At 45.4% G+C, this 18,711-nt stretch overlaps 1 protein-coding gene across 8 annotated transcripts in view; it reads left to right on the top strand.

Moving 5' to 3' along the window:
* LOC110533758 (THO complex subunit 2) overlaps positions 1-18,711 on the top strand; it is a 67,821-nt gene that overhangs the window by 38,429 nt on the left and 10,681 nt on the right. For all 8 annotated transcript variants that reach the window (XR_005053631.1, XR_005053630.1, XR_005053629.1 and 5 more), the window contains exons 18-31: positions 90-170; positions 504-600; positions 1,351-1,468; positions 1,739-1,918; positions 2,392-2,556; positions 3,864-4,139; positions 4,649-4,790; positions 5,354-5,511; positions 5,649-5,777; positions 6,064-6,195; positions 13,364-13,548; positions 15,346-15,521; positions 15,683-15,785; positions 18,167-18,591. Coding sequence is in view for 4 of the 8 variants with exons in the window: in XM_036990132.1 (XP_036846027.1) it covers positions 90-170; positions 504-600; positions 1,351-1,468; positions 1,739-1,918; positions 2,392-2,556; positions 3,864-4,139; positions 4,649-4,790; positions 5,354-5,511; positions 5,649-5,777; positions 6,064-6,195; positions 13,364-13,548; positions 15,346-15,521; positions 15,683-15,785; positions 18,167-18,591 (2,367 nt within the window). In the remaining 4 variants the exon portion in view is untranslated. The remainder of the gene's footprint in view (positions 1-89; positions 171-503; positions 601-1,350; positions 1,469-1,738; positions 1,919-2,391; positions 2,557-3,863; positions 4,140-4,648; positions 4,791-5,353; positions 5,512-5,648; positions 5,778-6,063; positions 6,196-13,363; positions 13,549-15,345; positions 15,522-15,682; positions 15,786-18,166; positions 18,592-18,711) is intronic.

The following is an 18,711-nucleotide window of genomic DNA, read 5'->3' as shown; positions in this document are numbered from 1 at the left end:
ACTATGTATTTGGAATGCTTTAGTCCAGCCATAGTAGTCAGAATGTATTAAGACTTGCCGTGTTGTGCACCTTAACTCATTGACCATAGATTGCATTATTGAAGCGCTGGCCAATCCAGAGAAAGAGAAGATGAAACATGATGACACTACGATATCCTCCTGGCTTCAGAGTGAGTTCGCTACTACAGCAATTTGTGTAGAGTGTTTGACTTGGGTTGTGTTCAGGACAAAATATTTAGAAATGGTGTGAAAAAGGGAGGTACCACCTGAACTTGTCCAATAAGAACACAGATTTTCGTTTTACGGTACAAAATGTTTCACTACAGTGTGCCCTACCGAACATGACCCTGATGTCACAAATCAGCTTTATTGTCGAAGGTGCATTAGGGTGTGCTTTTGTTCCATGTAGGTCCATCCCAGTACAACTCTAGTTGACTATGCAACATATGTCTGCTTGCTTGCTAACTAATGGACTGCTGACCTTTCTCCTGTCTCCTATCCAGGCCTGGCTAGTCTGTGTGGAGCGGTTTTCAGGAAATACCCAATCGAGTTGGCCGGCCTCCTCCAGTATGTGACCAATACGCTGAAAGCAGGGAAGAGGTAAGAATAACTCCTCATCAGGCAGACAGCCACCTCATTGACTTGCTGGCTCTGATGTGATTCATAGTGATGGAGTTTGTTGTTCGTAGTCAGTTAACTGGGTCCCCTCCGTCTCTGTCTGGCTAGACTCTGGGCTGAGAGAGAGGGGCCTTGGCTGTTGTTGTGCCTCCCTGCAGGGCCCTGGCCTGGGCAGAGCTGCTGAGTAATGTGGTGTTGATGAGGAGGCTGCTGACTGTGTGGGTGTTTGGGCACCCATAGAGGAAGGGGGAGGGTAATTATCACAGCCCTGGTCTCCCTGTAATGGCTGGAGTCAGCAGGTAGTGAATCACACTGGGCTCCATGGCAACTTTCTCTTGTTCCCTCCCTCCCTCCCTCCCTCCCTCCCTCCCTCCCTCCCTCCCTCCCTCCCTCCCTCCCTCCCTCCCTCCCTCCCTCCCTCCCTCCCTCCCTCCCTCCCTCCATCCATCCCTCCCTCCCTCCCTCCCATCAGTTCAGATCAGTCCTTCTCCAGGGCCAGGAATGCAGGGGAAGTAAATAGAGGTGGCACTCTGCCATAGTGCCCATGAAACAGCATAAATTATGTCGATTTGCTGGAATCTACTATTATTAGTGTGCTGTCCTTAGCTACTCCTACGATTGTTTTCGCCCAACGATGGTTGTTGACACGTGTTTATTTTTGTGTAGGTGCACATATTATTTGTTTGTCCGCATTCACAAATATACTTCTGTTGTGTTTTCCCCCCACTGCAGTTTTGACCTGCTGATTCTAAAAGAGGTGGTGCAGAAGATGGCCGGCATCGAGATCACGGATGAGATGACATCAGAGCAGATGGAGGCTATGACTGGAGGGGAGCAGCTCAAAGCTGAGGTACTGGGCCATCTTTAGTCTGACTTAAATATTGAAACTATACACCATGACCAGCTCAAAGCTGAGGTACTGGGCCATCTTTAGTCTGACTTAAATGTTGAAACTATACACCATGACCAGCTCAAAGCTGAGGTACTGGGCCATCTTTAGTCTGACTTAAATGTTGAAACTATACACCATGACCAGCTCAAAGCTGAGGCACATTATATTATTTGGCTATTGCTAAGCATGACTTGAAAAAGTTCAATTCTATTTTCTTTATGTCCCCAGGGTGGTTACTTTGGTCAGATCCGTAACACTAAGAAGTCGTCCCAGCGTCTAAAGGATGCCCTGTTGGACCATGAGCTGGCTCTGCCCCTCTGTCTCCTCATGGCCCAGCAACGCAACGGGGTGGTCTTTCTGGAGGGGGGCGAGAAACACCTCAAACTGGTGGGGAAGCTCTACGACCAGGTATGAACTCATAACCCGCAGAGGGTAACTTCCAGTCTTGTTTATAAGCTACATCAGGGGAATGGAGTTCTCCTTTTTCCTCATTACTACATTTCTTAAACATTACACAGCTGACAATTTATGTTTAGTTTAATTCCCCCAAGTTGCCTGGAAGCTGTGAGCTTTCCTCGTCGATAATCTCACACAATTGCCTCTGTGTGCCGTATTGGGCCACATTGATAGATGGTTTTAATGACCCAGGTTGTGTCCTTAAACAAATAAGGAACTGTGAGATTAATAACACATGGACATGGCTGTGTAATAAGGGAGGATGAACTTCCTGGGATGTGTCAAAAATAGAACCTTATTTCCTATATAGAGCACTACTTTCAACCAGAGGCCATGCGGGCCCTTGTCAAAAGTAGTGCACTAAAGAAGGATTAGGGTGCCATTCTGGACACACTCTGACTCTCTACCATGTCCCCTGGCTACAGTGTCACGACACCCTGGTCCAGTTTGGTGGCTTCCTGGCGTCCAACCTGAGTACTGAGGACTACATCAAGCGTGTTCCCTCCATTGACATCCTGTGCAACCAGTTCCACACCCCCCACGACGCTGCCTTCTTCCTCTCACGCCCAATGTACGGACATCAGATCCTGGTGAGTAGTCTCCTTCCCTCTGTTAGTTCACCTTTCGCTTGTACAGTATGACCGATGGATACATCCGCAGTGAGTATATGTATCCAGGACACTACAAATAAATGAAATACAAACTCATACGACTGCAACCTTGAATTGATGTGAACTGTAATGCTTTGAGAACACTGGCCACGTAGTGTCCTGGTAGAAGAATGGTTTAGTTCCAGAGAGCGACAGCCGCCCTCCTCCCATGTGCTGTGTAACCTGATTTACTGTCGTCCTGGCCGGGCGTGAAACATGCTGAGTACCCCCTCTGCTGTCGTCACACAACATGGTCACGCCATCTGAACAATCACATCTGACACACATTCCTCATGAGGGGACCAACTCAGTCAGGTTTTGTGTCTGGGAACAGATCAGACCCACTGTCCTGCTGGGAGTCATGTATAATACAGAACCACAGATCAGACCCACTGTCCTGCTGGGAGTCATGTATAATACAGAACCACAGATCAGACCCACTGTCCTGCTGGGAGTCATGTATAATACAGAACCACAGATCAGACCCACTGTCGTGCTGGGAGTCATGTATAATACAGAACCACAGATTAGACCCACTGTCGTGCTGGGAGTCATGTATAATACAGAACCACAGATCAGACCCACTGTCCTGCTGGGAGTCATGTATAATACAGAACCACAGATCAGACCCACTGTCGTGCTGGGAGTCATGTATAATACAGAACCACAGATCAGACCCACTGTCCTGCTGGGAGTCATGTATAATACAGAACCACAGATCAGACCCACTGTCGTGCTGGGAGTCATGTATAATACAGAACCACAGATCAGACCCACTGTCGTGCTGGGAGTCATGTATAATACAGAACCACAGATCAGACCCACTGTCCTGCTGGGAGTCATATATAATACAGAACCACAGATCAGACCCACTGTCCTGCTGGGAGTCATGTATAATACAGAACCACAGATCAGACCCACTGTCCTGCTGGGAGTCATGTATAATACAGAACCACAGATCAGACCCACTGTCCTGCTGGGTCATGTATAATACAGAACCACAGATCAGACCCACTGTCCTGCTGGGAGTCATGTATAATACAGAACCACAGATCAGACCCACTGTCCTGCTGGGAGTCATGTATAATACAGAACCACAGATCAGACTGATCCAGGCTGCTGCTCTCACAGCCAGGGAGAACCAGACTGTATAATCTCCTATACTGAAACATATTGTATATCAATCCGTTTGTGAATCTTACCATGTAAAGGAGACCGTAACTGACTGTCCCCTCCTCTCTCCCCAGTCTAAGTATGATGAGCTGAAGAAAGCTGAGAAGAGCAACCGGCAGCAGCAGAAGGTCCATAAGTACGTGGCTGCGTGCGAGCTGGTGATGTCGCCGGTGCATGAGGCTGTGGTGTCCCTGCACCCGCCCCGCGTCTGGGACGACCTCCGACCCCAGTTCTACGCCACCTTCTGGTCGCTGACCATGTACGACCTGGCCGTGCCACACAACGCCTACGACCGCGAGGTGAAGAAGCTCCAGGTCCAGGTCAAGACCATCGAGGAGAACCCTGATGTGGTGAGTCACATCGTCAGGGGTGTGTTCATTTAGAGCACACAATGGAAAACTGTTGAAAAGGTTATGCTACGGAAAATGTAAATGAGCATTTCTTATTTAACCATGTAGTGGACAAGTCCAAGTAGTCCCTCCCTGTTTCAGTCCGTTTTCTTCTTTTTGGTGCCTAATGAACAGGACCCCAGGCATCTATCAGACCCCTTGATGACAATACTGCAGCACACAGATAATTTTCTCATCTTCCAGTTAATCTCTCCCTCATCAACAGCTCATTAAATGCCCTCCAAACACACAGTCACACAGTTCATTGTGGTGGAATTGCAATGGTCTCCAATTATCACTTGACTTGGAGAGTTATGGTAATTGCACTATAATTGTATTGTGGTTCTCTCTGTGTATGTGTTCACCCCATCTAAACAGCAGCCTGTCTGTCTGTCTGCTGTCTGTCTGCAGCCCATGAACACACACTAACCAGCCCGTCTGTCTGTCTGGTGTCTGCTGTCTGTCTGCAGCCCATGAACAAGAAGAAGAAGGAGAAGGAGCGCTGCACGGCCCTACAGGACAAGCTGCAGGAGGAGGAGAAGAAGCAGCTGGAGCACGTCCAGAGGGTCCTGCACCGCCTCAAACTGGAGAAAGACAACTGGCTCCTCGCCAGTAAGATAGTCTCACTCACTCACTCACTCACTCAAGCGCACACTGCTTACTGCCCCTCACAGCACTCATCCCAGAAGACCCTCCCTCACCCAGCCTCCTCTTCCCATTAGAGCAGGCTCTGTTGTTGAGACCGTAACACCACAGAACTGCTAAGCCCCGTCAGCTCCCAGGAGGGTGCCTCAAAACCAGCCTCATCTTGTTTGCTTTAGCCCCGTTAACAAGCATGACCATGACCGAAGTAATTACATTAATATGGAGTTGTTTGATGATATGGCGCCATAGTCTGTTTTGGTGGATGTGGGTTATTGGCAGCTGTCAACTCTCCCATTTCATTAACAAACACGTCTGTCATATTTAACAATATCTTTGTGCAGCTAACCCAAGCTAATTACATTTTAAATGAGTGTGTGTTTGATCCTTCTCAAATCTTGTTTGAAGAATTAGTGACTCAAAAGATGAGTCATGGGAGTCATGACTGCAATTCTAATTCACTGTTCTTCTCCCATCCTCCTTTTTATAAATAATATTCCTCTCTCCCTCCCTCTATTTTCTCCCTCGTTCAGAATCCACCAAGAATGAGACCATCACTAAGTTCCTGCAGCTGTGTCTGTTCCCTCGCTGTATCTTCTCTGCCATTGACGCTGTGTACTGCGCCCGCTTTGTGGAGCTGGTGCACCAGCAGAAGGCTCCCAACTTCTGCACACTGCTCTGCTATGACCGGGTGAGACATCTCTGTCCCCTTTCTGCCTCTTTGCCCTCTACTGTCTCAGGTTGTCACGTGTTATTATACCATGGGATTTTCAGCACTTCATTACTCTGTCCTGACCTCCTAACTGTGTTGCGTGGTCTTCTCTGCAGGTGTTCTCTGACATCATCTACACGGTGGCCAGCTGCACAGAGAACGAGTCGCGGCGCTACGGACGTTTCCTGTGCTGCATGCTGGAGACTGTGACCCGCTGGCACAGCGACCGTGCTGTCTACGAGAAGGTACCCACTACACACCTCTCGCTCTCTCTCTCACACACACACACACACACACTACACCTTCTCAGATCTCAAGTGCATAGGGTATCGGCCTCCTAGGGGCAAGGAGTTGATTTGAGGCTGGGCAACATTATCTACTGATATTACTAACATTCATACAAGTGTGGAAGCTGTAGAATGCAAATGTAACCATTGTTAACACTTCATCTTGTCTGTGTGTTGTCCACTCTTCATCTTGTCTGTGTGTTGTCCACTCTTCATCTTGTCTGTGTGTTGTCCCCTCTTCAAGGAGTGTGGTAACTACCCAGGCTTCCTGACCATCTTCAGAGCCACAGGCTTCGACGGAGGGAACAAAGCCGACCAGCTGGACTATGAGAACTTCAGACACGTGGTGCACAAATGGCACTACAAGCTGACTAAAGTGAGTTCCTCCTTTTGTTTCAAAGCCTTCTGAAGAAGTCAATCTGGTCTATTTGTCTTATTAACGGCTATTTATTTAGCAACACACATGCCCCTCCAACCTGTGGAGCTGTCTTTTTACTGTGTCTGAGTGGTGCAAAATCCACTTGTCACCTAAATCTTGCTGGATTGATTGCTTTCATTTTACTCCTACGACTCTTTCATACTCTTGCTTGTGCCTGTCGCCTTTTCCCGTTAACGTTACGACCTCCAAAATGTTTGTAATGACCTGTCAAACACATGCCGGTAATGGCTGAAATGGGCTCAATGGTATGCGTTGTCTTTCTGTAGCATCTATAAGAATGCTGAAGCTTTGTCTGGGATTTAACACATCGTGTCGACAATTACATCACAAGAAAGATCACTTTATTTTGATGGCTGTTAATTTATTGTGGAATTGAAAAAAGTACTAATTTAATACAGTTGACATGTTTACAAGTTAGATGCGCAGAAATGAAAGCAACTTTGAATATGAACACTTGGATTATAGTGATATTATCAAGGGAAAGGGGGATACCTAGTCCGTTGTACAACGGAATGTATTCAACCCAACCCCTCTGAATCAGAGAGGTGCAGGGGGCTGCCTCAATCGACGTTCATGTCATCGGCGCCCAGGGTGCAGTTGTTGGAGGTTAAATGCCTTGCTCAAGGGCAGAACCCCAGATTTTCCTACCTTGCCGGCAAGGGGGACCTTTCAGTTACTGGCTCAACGCTCTTAACCGCTAGGCTACCTACCACCCTAGGCTACCTTATGTCTGATCTCACAATGTAAAGTGTGCATAGATGGGTGTAATCTAGAGCCAAGCCTGTTGATTTTTAATCTGAGGGTACCCTGCTATTGAAACACTTGTGTTATACAACAGAAGGTGACAACAACAGTAGTGCTGATGCGGTGACTGTATTACTGCAACACTGGCAGTCGCGAGTCATGACTGCAGTCAAATTCCCTGTGACCATTGGTCAAGGTAATCCCAATCCAAAACTGTGCAAATGAATAGCCCTGATGAGTAGCCTAACAAACTTGCTAATGGCCCTGATGAGTAGCCTAGCAAACTTGCTAATGGCCCTGATGAGTAGCCTAGCAAACTTGCTAATGGCCCTGATGAGTTGCCTAACAAACTTACTAATGGCCCTGAGGAGTAGCCTAACAAACTTTCTTATGGCCCTGAAGAGTAGCCTAACAAACTTGCTAATGGCCCTGATGAGTAGCCTAATAAACTTGATTATGGCCCCGAAGAGTAGCCTAACAAGCTTGCTAATGGCCCTGATGAGTAGCCTAACAAACTTGCTAATGGCCCTCTAATGGCCTGGTACTCAGCACTCTATTGTCCCTTTAATCATTCTCTAATCACTTCATGATTGAATTTGAGAGGCATAAGGTGATGCCGTACGGAGCTCCGTACGGATCCTCCGGTTTGCAACACCGGAGCAAGCATAAATTGGCTTTGAGACTCGGAGGGAGAGACCGTAACCATTTATCTCGCACTAAACTAACTTCTTGCTAGTTATTTATCATCCCATCCGATTACATAGTACCTGTCTTTTATTTATTATTATTTTTTAAATCACCTTTATTTAACCAGGTAGGCTAGTTGAGAACAAGTTCTCAATTACAACTGCGACCTGGCCAAGATAAAGCAAAGCAGTTCGACACATACAACAACACCGAGTTACACATGGAAAAAAAACACACGGAATAAACAAACATACAGTCAATAATAAAGTAGAAAAAAGTATATATACAGTGTGTGCAACTGAGGTAGGATAAGGGAGGTAAGGCAATAAATACGCCATGGTGGCGAAGTAATTACAAAATAGCAATTAAACACTGGATTGTTAGATGTGCAGAAGATGATTGTGCAAGTAGAGATACTGGGGTGCAAAGGAGCCAGGTAAATAAATAAATACAGTATGGGGATGAGGTAGTTGGATGGGCTATTTACAGATGGGCTATGTACAGGTGCAGTGATCAGTGAGCTGTTCTGACAGCTGGTGGTTAGGAAAGGAGATATGAGAGGGAGATATGAGTCTCCAGCTTCAGTATTTTTTGGCAGTTCGTTCCAGTCATTGACAGCAGAGAACTGGAAAGAAAGGCGGCCAACGGAAGAATTGGCTTTGGTGGTGACCAGTGAGAGATACCTGCAGGAGCGCGTGCTACGGGTGGGTGCTGCTATGGTGACCAGTGAGCTGAGATAAGGCGGGGCTTTACCTAGCATAGACTTGTAGATGACCTGGAGTCTGTGGGTTTGGCGAAGAGTATGAAGCGAGGGCCAGCCAATGAGAGTGTACAGGTCGCAGTGGTGGGTAGTATATGGGGCTTTGGTGACAAAACGGATGGCACTGTGATAGACTGCATCCAATTTGTTGAAAAGAGTGTTGGAGGCTGTTTTGTAAATGACATCGCCAAAGTTGAGGATCGGTAGGATGGTCAGTTTTACGAGTGTAAGTGAAGGACGCTTTGTTGCAAAATAGGAAGCCGATTCTAGATTTCATTTTGGATTGGAGATGCTTAATGTGAGTCTGGAAGGAGAGTTTACAGTCTAACGAGACACCTATGTATTTGTAGTTGTCCACATATTCTAAGTCAGAACCGTCCAGAGTAGTGATGCTGGACGGGGCGGGCAGGTGCGGGCAGCGATCGGTTGAAGAGCATGCATTTAGTTTTACTTGCATTTAAGAGGCCACGGAAGGAGAGTTTTATGGCATTGAAGATCGTCTGGAGGTTAGTTAACACAATGTCCAAACAAGGGCCAGAAGTATACAGAATGGTGTTGTCTGCGTAGAGGTGGATCAGAGAATCACCAGCAGCAAGAGCGACATCATTGATGTATACAAAGAAGAGAGTCGGCCCGAGAATTGAACCCTGTGACAGCCCCATAGAGACTGCCAGAGGTCCGGACAACTGGCCCTCCGATTTGACACACTGAACTCTATCAGAGAAGTAGTTGGTGAACCAGGCGAGGCAATCATTTTAGAAACTAAGGATTTTGAGTCCGCTGATAAGAATGTGGTGATTGACAGAGTCGGAAGCCTTGGCCAGGTCGATGAATACAGCTGCACAGTAATGTCCCTTATCGATGGCGGTTATGATATCGTCTTGACTGTATCAAACCCGAGAGAAGCTAGCTAATTGAGGCTAGCCATCCCATTACTGTGCTTCTCACCGTCGTACAGTGAGTCTACACAACTCCTCAGATTGTAGTGTAAATAGCAGCCTACCTGTTGGCTTTTGGTTGTTGTGGCTTTTCTTTCTCATTTCATTTTTTAATTCTGTCTTCCATTGAGTCGATACCCTGTAACGTTCTTGCTATACAAGCAGCAATGCAGTTGTCTCTCTCCCCCCACTGGAAGGATCAGAGTGCATCCCTTTTTTTGCAACTTTTTCCAAATCATCGTTATCAAGTTGCATCGTGCAGCCCTTATGTTTTCATTTCTAAGACATTCCCAAGTTTATAGGTCTATCACAACTAAATATTGTGTGGCTATATTAAATGGATTTATTCCATTTTTTTTAATGTAGATGCCCCATGGGGGCAACAGGTAGCCTAGTGGTTGAAGCGTTGGACTAGGCAGGCAACCTAGTGGTTGAAGCGTTGGACTAGGCAGGTAACCTAGTGGTTGAAGCGTTGGACTAGGCAGGCAACCTAGTGGTTGGAGCGTTGGACTAGGCAGGCAACCTAATGGTTGGAGCGTTGGACTAAGCAGGCAACCTAGTGGTTGAAGCGTTGGACTAGGCAGGTAACCTAATGGTTGAAGCGTTGGACTAGGCAGGTAACCTAGTGGTTGAAGCGTTGGACTAGGCAGGTAACCTAGTGGTTGAAGCGTTGGACTAGGCAGGTAACCTAGTGGTTGAAGCGTTGGACTAGGCAGCTAGCCTAGTGGTTGAAGCGTTGGACTAGGCAGGCAACCTAGTGGTTGGAGCGTTGGACTAGGCAGGCAACCTAGTGGTTGAAGCGTTGGACTAGGCAGGTAACCTAGTGGTTGAAGCGTTGGACTAGGCAGCTAGCCTAGTGGTTGGAGCGTTGGACTAGGCAGGTAGCCTAGTGGTTGGAGCAGGCAGGTAGCCTAGTGGTTGGAGCGTTGGAGCAGGCAGGTAGCCTAGTGGTTGGAGCGTTGGACTAGGCAGGTAACCTAGTGGTTGGAGAGTTGGACTAGGCAGGTAACCTAGTGGTTGGAACGTTGGACTAAGCAGGTAACCTAGTGGTTGGAGCGTTGGACTAGGCAGGTAACCTAGTGGTTGGAGCGTTGGACTAGGCAGGTAGCCTAGTGGTTGGAACGTTGGACTAGGCAGGTAACCTAGTGGTTGGAACGTTGGACTAGGCAGGTAACCTAGTGGTTGGAGCGTTGGAGTAGGCAGGTAACCTAGTGGTTGGAACGTTGGACTAGGCAGGTAACCTAGTGGTTGGAACGTTGGACTAGGCAGGTAACCTAGTGGTTGGAGCGTTGGACTAGGCAGGTAGCCTAGTGGTTGGAACGTTGGACTAGGCAGGTAACCTAGTGGTTGGAACGTTGGACTAGGCAGGTAACCTAGTGGTTGGAGCGTTGGACTAGGCAGCTAGCCTAGTGGTTGGAGCGTTGGACTAGGCAGGTAGCCTAGTGGTTGGAGCAGGCAGGTAGCCTAGTGGTTGGAGCGTTGGAGCAGGCAGGTAGCCTAGTGGTTGGAGCGTTGGACTAGGCAGGTAACCTAGTGGTTGGAGCGTTGGAGTAGGCAGGTAACCTAGTGGTTGGAACGTTGGACTAGGCAGGTAACCTAGTGGTTGGAACGTTGGACTAGGCAGGTAACCTAGTGGTTGGAGCGTTGGACTAGGCAGGTAGCCTAGTGGTTGGAGCGTTGGAGCAGGCAGGTAGCCTAGTGGTTGGAGCGTTGGACTAGGCAGGTAACCTAGTGGTTGGAGCGTTGGAGTAGGCAGGTAACCTAGTGGTTGGAACGTTGGACTAGGCAGGTAACCTAGTGGTTGGAACGTTGGACTAGGCAGGTAACCTAGTGGTTGGAGCGTTGGACTAGGCAGGTAGCCTAGTGGTTGGAACGTTGGACTAGGCAGGCAACCTAGTGGTTGAAGCGTTGGACTAGGCAGGTAACCTAGTGGTTGAAGCGTTGGACTAGGCAGCTAGCCTAGTGGTTGGAGCGTTGGACTAGGCAGGTAGCCTAGTGGTTGGAGCAGGCAGGTAGCCTAGTGGTTGGAGCGTTGGAGCAGGCAGGTAGCCTAGTGGTTGGAGCGTTGGACTAGGCAGGTAACCTAGTGGTTGGAGAGTTGGACTAGGCAGGTAACCTAGTGGTTGGAACGTTGGACTAAGCAGGTAACCTAGTGGTTGGAGCGTTGGACTAGGCAGGTAACCTAGTGGTTGGAGCGTTGGACTAGGCAGGTAGCCTAGTGGTTGGAACGTTGGACTAGGCAGGTAACCTAGTGGTTGGAACGTTGGACTAGGCAGGTAACCTAGTGGTTGGAGCGTTGGAGTAGGCAGGTAACCTAGTGGTTGGAACGTTGGACTAGGCAGGTAACCTAGTGGTTGGAACGTTGGACTAGGCAGGTAACCTAGTGGTTGGAGCGTTGGACTAGGCAGGTAGCCTAGTGGTTGGAACGTTGGACTAGGCAGGTAACCTAGTGGTTGGAACGTTGGACTAGGCAGGTAGCCTAGTGGTTGGAACGTTGGACTAGGCAGGTAACCTAGTGGTTGGAGCGTTGGACTAGGCAGGTAACCTAGTGGTTGGAGCGTTGGACTAGGCAGGTAACCTAGTGGTTGGAACGTTGGACTAGGCAGGTAACCTAGTGGTTGGAGCGTTGGACTAGGCAGGTAGCCTAGTGGTTGGAACGTTGGACTAGGCAGGTAGCCTAGTGGTTGGAGCGTTGGACTAGGCAGGTAGCCTAGTGGTTGGAGCGTTGGACTAGGCAGGTAACCTAGTGGTTGGAGCGTTGGACTAGGCAGGTAACCTAGTGGTTGGAACGTTGGACTAAGCAGGTAACCTAGTGGTTGGAGTGTTGGACTAGGCAGGTAGCCTAGTGGTTGGAACGTTGGACTAAGCAGGTATCCTAGTGGTTGGAGCGTTGGACTAGGCAGGTAACCTAGTGGTTGGAGCGTTGGACTAGGCAGGTAGCCTAGTGGTTGGAACGTTGGACTAAGCAGGTAACCTAGTGGTTGGAGCGTTGGACTAGGCAGGTAGCCTAGTGGTTGGAACATTGGACTAAGCAGGTAGCCTAGTGGTTGAAGCGTTGGACCATTAACTGAAAGGTTGCAAGATCGAATCCCCGAGCTGACAAGGTAAAAATCTGTCGTTCTGCCCCTGAACAAGGCAGTTAACCCACTGTTCCTAGGCCTTCATTGTAAATAAGAATGTTCTTAACTGACTTGCCTAGTTAAATAAAGGTTAAAAAAAGATGCCTATTTAATTTATTTTTTTTAAAGGTGGTCCAAACATGTTTATGTTAATTCATTGTAAATTACCGTGAGACCAGTAGAAATTTGCATGACAATTATCGTATGACAATTTCTTGACTACCACAGCCCTTAACAACCGTAATTAATGAGTCAGTCTAGACGCCGCAGGTGAGTGCAGGTAGGCCTAGATGGAGCAAGGTTGTCGGTCGTTGCCCCCTATACCACCCCTTTATGTTAATGTTTCATATATGTAAATACGCCCGGTGTGTTTATGAACACATAATTTTTGTATTATCCTGATACTATTAGAAAATGTATATATGAGTGCATTCTAAGAAAAATAAGGTGACATTTGACAATAAATAGAATACCATGAATTCCCACCAAACTCATTATTTGTCTGTGTCAGTACAATGTCTTATGTGCTATAATTCAGTCAAAATCTGATGGATTTGAAACGTTCTAAAAGTTTGCAGTATCATTATCCATTGTCCACCTGTTGCATTTATTATAATTATTTTTTAAACCTTTTAACAATTTTGATGTCATTTACTACCATTGTTCAGAATGTTATACTTTAATTGAAAAATAAACGTAACAGACAATGCTAGCAGGAAATTGTACCCGCTCTGAGTGGGAAGCTCCTGAAACATGAAGACTCCTGTCTCCTCTGTATGTACAGTATAATCAGAGGTCAGTGGAATGTGTGGATGCAGCAGTAACAATATACCCCTCTCTCCTTCTGTTCCCTCCAGGCATCAGTCCACTGCTTGGAGACGGGGGAGTACACCCACATCCGGAACATCCTCATCGTGCTGACCAAGATCCTGCCTTGTTACCCCAAAGTGCTGAACCTGGGCCAGGCGCTGGAGTGCCGCGTCCACAAGATCTGTCTGGAGGAGAAGGAGAAGAGGCCAGACCTCTATGCCTTGGCTATGGGGTAACACAGAGTCCACCAGCCATGTTGTTTCCAGTGCAGCACAATCAGACAGTTCACTAGCATTGTGGGGTTTTAGTTTATTGAGGAGTGCAAGTGGCAAGCATTTTGCTGTTAGGTTTGTCAGTTTGTTGTGTAGCTAGTACCCACAAAGGGTGGTGTTAAATAGAGGTGTGTACTTTTAACTACAGGGATATGGATTAAGTGGTATTGGATGAATTATCATTAGGGAAGGTTTAGTTACACTTTTATCCAGATGTTATTTACAATGGGAAGTACTTGTGGATTATCTAAACAGAGTTTTGAGATCAGATAAGTGATCTAGGTACTTTGTCTTGAGGTCAGTAGTAGAGGATGAGGCTTAATGGAACTCAATTAGTCATGTGATGCTGCTGTAAAGCACTGGAGACAGATAAAACAATCCATGTACCTGTCAAATCCTCACTTAGAAACACACACGGGTCCCGTGTAAATGTGTGTGTGTTTGGAAAATGTGGCACCGGCAATTTGACGGCAACATTTTAATTTGCATTGGGTGCGTAACCTGATTAGGGTTTCCACCGACAGTGCTCAGAATGACAGAAATCACATTTAGAACATGGTAATTCATATTAACAGAACATGCAAGTCAAGGATGCAATGATCTGCTTACTGAATTCTGATGTGTACTTTAAACATGTTAGAATAACTGCACGCACTTACTTTTCATCAGCCAATAAGATGAGTAACAAACAGCAAAACCATTAGCCTATATCAATCTATTATAGTAGAAACGTTTAGGCTACCTATTTTATTGGTCAGCTTGTCGAGAAAATAATGGCCAGTTCCAAACAGTCTCTGTAACAATTGTGGGACAATAGATCCCAGATTCATACAGCCAGTGGGCCTAGGCTACATAAAAAGGTGTTAAAAAGCAATTAGCGGGAAAACACTGTTGTCAAAAAGGGCACTGCACATGTGAGCGGTTTCATATGACAGAGATGAAAATATCTGTTTGAAATGTAGAAAGAGAGGAGATCTAATAGCCTACTTTGAAGCGAGGTAAGACATGGCTCATATCAACACGTTCAGGTTTCAAACAATTAAGTATGTTTTCAAAATGCATACTACCTCCAGCTCATATTGTAAAGTGGTGGGTGACGGGCTGATGAAGCCTGCCTGCCTTTGCAGTTTGATGTTGTGTGTAAAACGGTCATTTGAACGGTCATTCAACTCGGGCCTCTTTCTTGAGCTCCGACTTTCTGAAGATGGCTGACGTCATGATTTGACCTTGTATCTTTCCAGAGTTCCTAGTTGTCTTGAAAGCACCTCAAGATGCTGTAGCAGCAACTCTTCCGCTGTCTGACAGAATTTCCACTCAAAGCCTCTATCTGTATGCTGTACACGTGTGATAAGATACATTATGAATATACTGTACACACGCGCCAATTTCATTCCACTAAATTATGCCAATGAACCTATAGACCGATAATCATGGCCAGTCAAATGTATTTCCATCGATTAATAGGCTAAAAAGCTTTCTTTTGTAAGGCGATTTATTTATCTTTTCGGACAATTGGCTGGCACCAATTTTATTTATTGTGTTTTCACATTTTGTGTTAGATAAAAGCTGGCCATTACCGGCTAACGGAAACCCTGTGTGTGTGAAAGTGGAAAGATATTATCTTATTATTTGCCTAGGTGGGAGTTTTGTGTTTCTGTGGTGTGTCTATGGGAGTTTTAGTTTGGCATGTGAATGGGGTGTGATGCTGTGTGATTGCCCTGCCTGTACCTTGTGTAAACTCTTCATGCATCTTACAGCTATTCTGGCCAGTTGAAAGGCAGGAAAGTGCACATGGTCCCTGAGAATGAGTTCCACCACAAGGAGCAGCCGGTGCGTAGCGCCACCACTGCCAGCCAGCTGAACGGCCCTGGCACCACAGCAAAGCCTGCCACCAACGCCAGCAAGACGGAGGAGGGAGCCTGCGAGGACGCTGGTGAGTGGGTCTGCCCTTCTGTCACAAGATAAGCTGAAGGGGAAATATTAGAACCCCCCCCCCCCCCCCGGACAGGTGTTATAGTTTGAATCAGCATGGGGACATTTGTTTTATTGAAAGGACCATTGTGTTCATGCTGTTGCTGCTTTGTGTTTTGGTAGACCGATCCAAGGATAAATCTCAGGGGGCGGCGAAGCCAGTGAACAAAGCCAACAGCACAGTGGCCAAAGTGACCACCAGCAATGGAAATGGTGCTCCTAACAGGTAAGCATGGAGGCTAGCCAACAGAAGCGAACAGCGCTGGGGAACAACTATATTTATTTACTGTTCTCAACTATTACACTATTGCTCATTAATAAGTTGTTGTTTTTTTAAGAAAAGAAAACAAAAGCTGAATAACATAATCAATTGTTTGAATATTAGTCAGTCATTGAATCCCCAGACTGGAATCTAGCAGCACTTTTATCTGGTTGATATTGTTAGGTTCTAAATGAATCTTGTAAAATTTCAGACAGTTGGTAAAGCTCAAACCAAGTATATTCAGATATTACAGATACTACAGATATTAACTTCTGATGTAGAAACTAGACTATGGAACTCAATATTTCAATAGGATAGATACCTGATAATTAACCGTATTTAAAGTTTAGGAGTCAGAACCCAGAACCCATCCATATAAAGTCTATTTATCTGAAGTTTTGCCTCATGTATTATTCTATCCAGGTATTAAAGAATGACTCTATGATTCTATTCAGGTATTAAAGAATAACTCTCTGATTCTATCCAGGTATTAAAGAATAACTCTGATTCTATCCAGGTATTAAAGAATAACTCTCTCTAATTCTATCCAGGTATTAAAGAATAACTCTCTGATTCTATCCAGGTATTAAAGAATGACTCTCTGATTCTATCCAGGTATTAAAGAATGACTCTGATTCTATCCAGGTATTAAAGAATAACTCTTTGATTCTATCCAGGTATTAAAGAATGACTCTCTGATTCTATCCAGGTATTAAGGAATGACTCTCTGATTCTATCCAGGTATTAAAGAATAACTCTCTGATTCTATCCATGTATTAAAGAATGACTCTCTGATTCTATCCAGGTATTAAATAATGACTCTCTGATTCTATCCAGGTATTAAAGAATAACTCTCTGATTCTATCCAGGTATTAAAGAATGACTCTCTGATTCTATCCAGGTATTAAAGAATAACTCTCTGATTCTATCCAGGTATTAAAGAATGACTCTCTGATTCTATCCAGGTATTAAAGAATGACTCTCTGATTCTATCCAGGTATTAAAGAATAACTCTCTGATTCTATCCAGGTATTAAAGAATGACTCTCTGATTCTATCCAGGTATTAAAGAATAACTCTCTGATTCTATCCAGGTATTAAAGAATGACTCTCTGATTCTATCCAGGTATTAAAGAATAACTCTCTGATTCTATCCAGGTATTAAAGAATGACTCTCTGATTCTATCCAGGTATTAAAGAATGACTCTCTGATTCTATCCAGGTATTAAAGAATAACTCTCTGATTCTATCCAGGTATTAAAGAATGACTCTCTGATTCTATCCAGGTATTAAAGAATAACTCTCTGATTCTATCCAGGTATTAAAGAATAACTCTCTGATTCTATCCAGGTATTAAAGAATAACTCTCTGATTCTATCCAGGTATTAAAGAATGACTCTCTGATTCTATCCAGGTATTAAAGAATAACTCTCTGATTCTATCCAGGTATTACAGAATGACTCTGATTCTATCCAGGTATTAAAGAATAACTCTCTGATTCTATCCAGGTATTAAAGAATGACTCTCTGATTCTATCCAGGTATTAAAGAATAACTATCTGATTCTATCCAGGTATTAAAGAATGACTCTCTGATTCTATCCAGGTATTAAATAATAACTCTCTGATTCTATCCAGGTATTAAAGAATGACTCTATGATTCTATCCAGGTATTAAAGAATGACTATGATTCTATCCAGGTATTAAAGAATGACTCTATGATTCTATCCAGGTATTAAAGAATGACTATGATTCTATCCAGGTATTAAAGAATGACTCTATGATTCTATCCAGCTATTAAAGAATGACTCTCTGATTCTATCCAGGTATTAAAGAATGACTATGATTCTATCCAGGTATTAAAGAATGACTCTATGATTCTATCCAGCTATTAAAGAATGACTCTCTGATTCTATCCAGGTATTAAAGAATGACTATGATTCTATCCAGGTATTAAAGAATGACTCTTTGATTCTATCCAGGTATTAAAGAATGACTCTATGATTCTATCCAGATATTAAAGAATGACTCTATCATTCTATCCAGGTATTAAAGAATGACTCTCTGATTCTATCCAGGTATTAAAGAATGACTATGATTCTATCCAGGTATTAAAGAATGACTCTATGATTCTATCCAGGTATTAAAGAATGACTCTCTGATTCTATCCAGGTATTAAAGAATGACTCTATGATTCTATCCAGGTATTAAAGAATGACTATGATTTTTTTCCCCTCTAAGTGTAGGGGAAGAGGAAGTTGAATCAGTCTCGGCTTTTGCTTATCTGCACAGCATTGCATGTTGTCAATGTTGAACTCTAAACAATGTCCATTCTGTTTCCCTCGCAGCACCAAAGCCATCAAAGAGAGGGATGACAAAGAAAAGAGCGGGAAGGAGAAAAAAGAGAAGAAGGAGAAGACTCCAGGCAGCACTCCAGAGACGAAGGGGGAGAGCCGGCGGGAGAAGCAGAGGGACGAGAGAGGAGCAGCCGGCAAGGAGGAGCGGGCGCCACGCGAGGGTAAGGAGAAGACGCCCAAGGCAGACCGGGACAAGCAGAAAGCGGAGGAGAAGAGCAACAAAGAGGACAACAAGGCCAAGGCCGGCAACGGAGAGCCCAAGGAGCTGTCCAGGGAGCGCGACACTGGAGCCAAGGAGTCCAAGACTAAGGAGAAGGGAGGAGACCAGAGTAAGGAGAAGGGAGGAGACAGGAGTGCTGTGTCCGGGTCCCTCAAGTCTCCAGTTCCCCGATCTGAATCTGCTGAATCTGAGAGGGGTACGCAACCTGACCGCCAACACTGGCTCTGCACTTATACTGTTTCTGCTGATTGTCAGTGGGTAATCACAGCTACTAGTTTGACTGCTGAAATGAGAACTCAATTTAATCCTCTTGGTA

This window comes from Oncorhynchus mykiss, chromosome 10 (genome assembly GCF_013265735.2).
Source record: "Oncorhynchus mykiss isolate Arlee chromosome 10, USDA_OmykA_1.1, whole genome shotgun sequence".
Taxonomy (NCBI): domain Eukaryota; kingdom Metazoa; phylum Chordata; class Actinopteri; order Salmoniformes; family Salmonidae; genus Oncorhynchus; species Oncorhynchus mykiss.
Note: the sequence above shows the minus strand (reverse complement) of the source record. Positions and strands in the feature narration are given on the sequence as shown.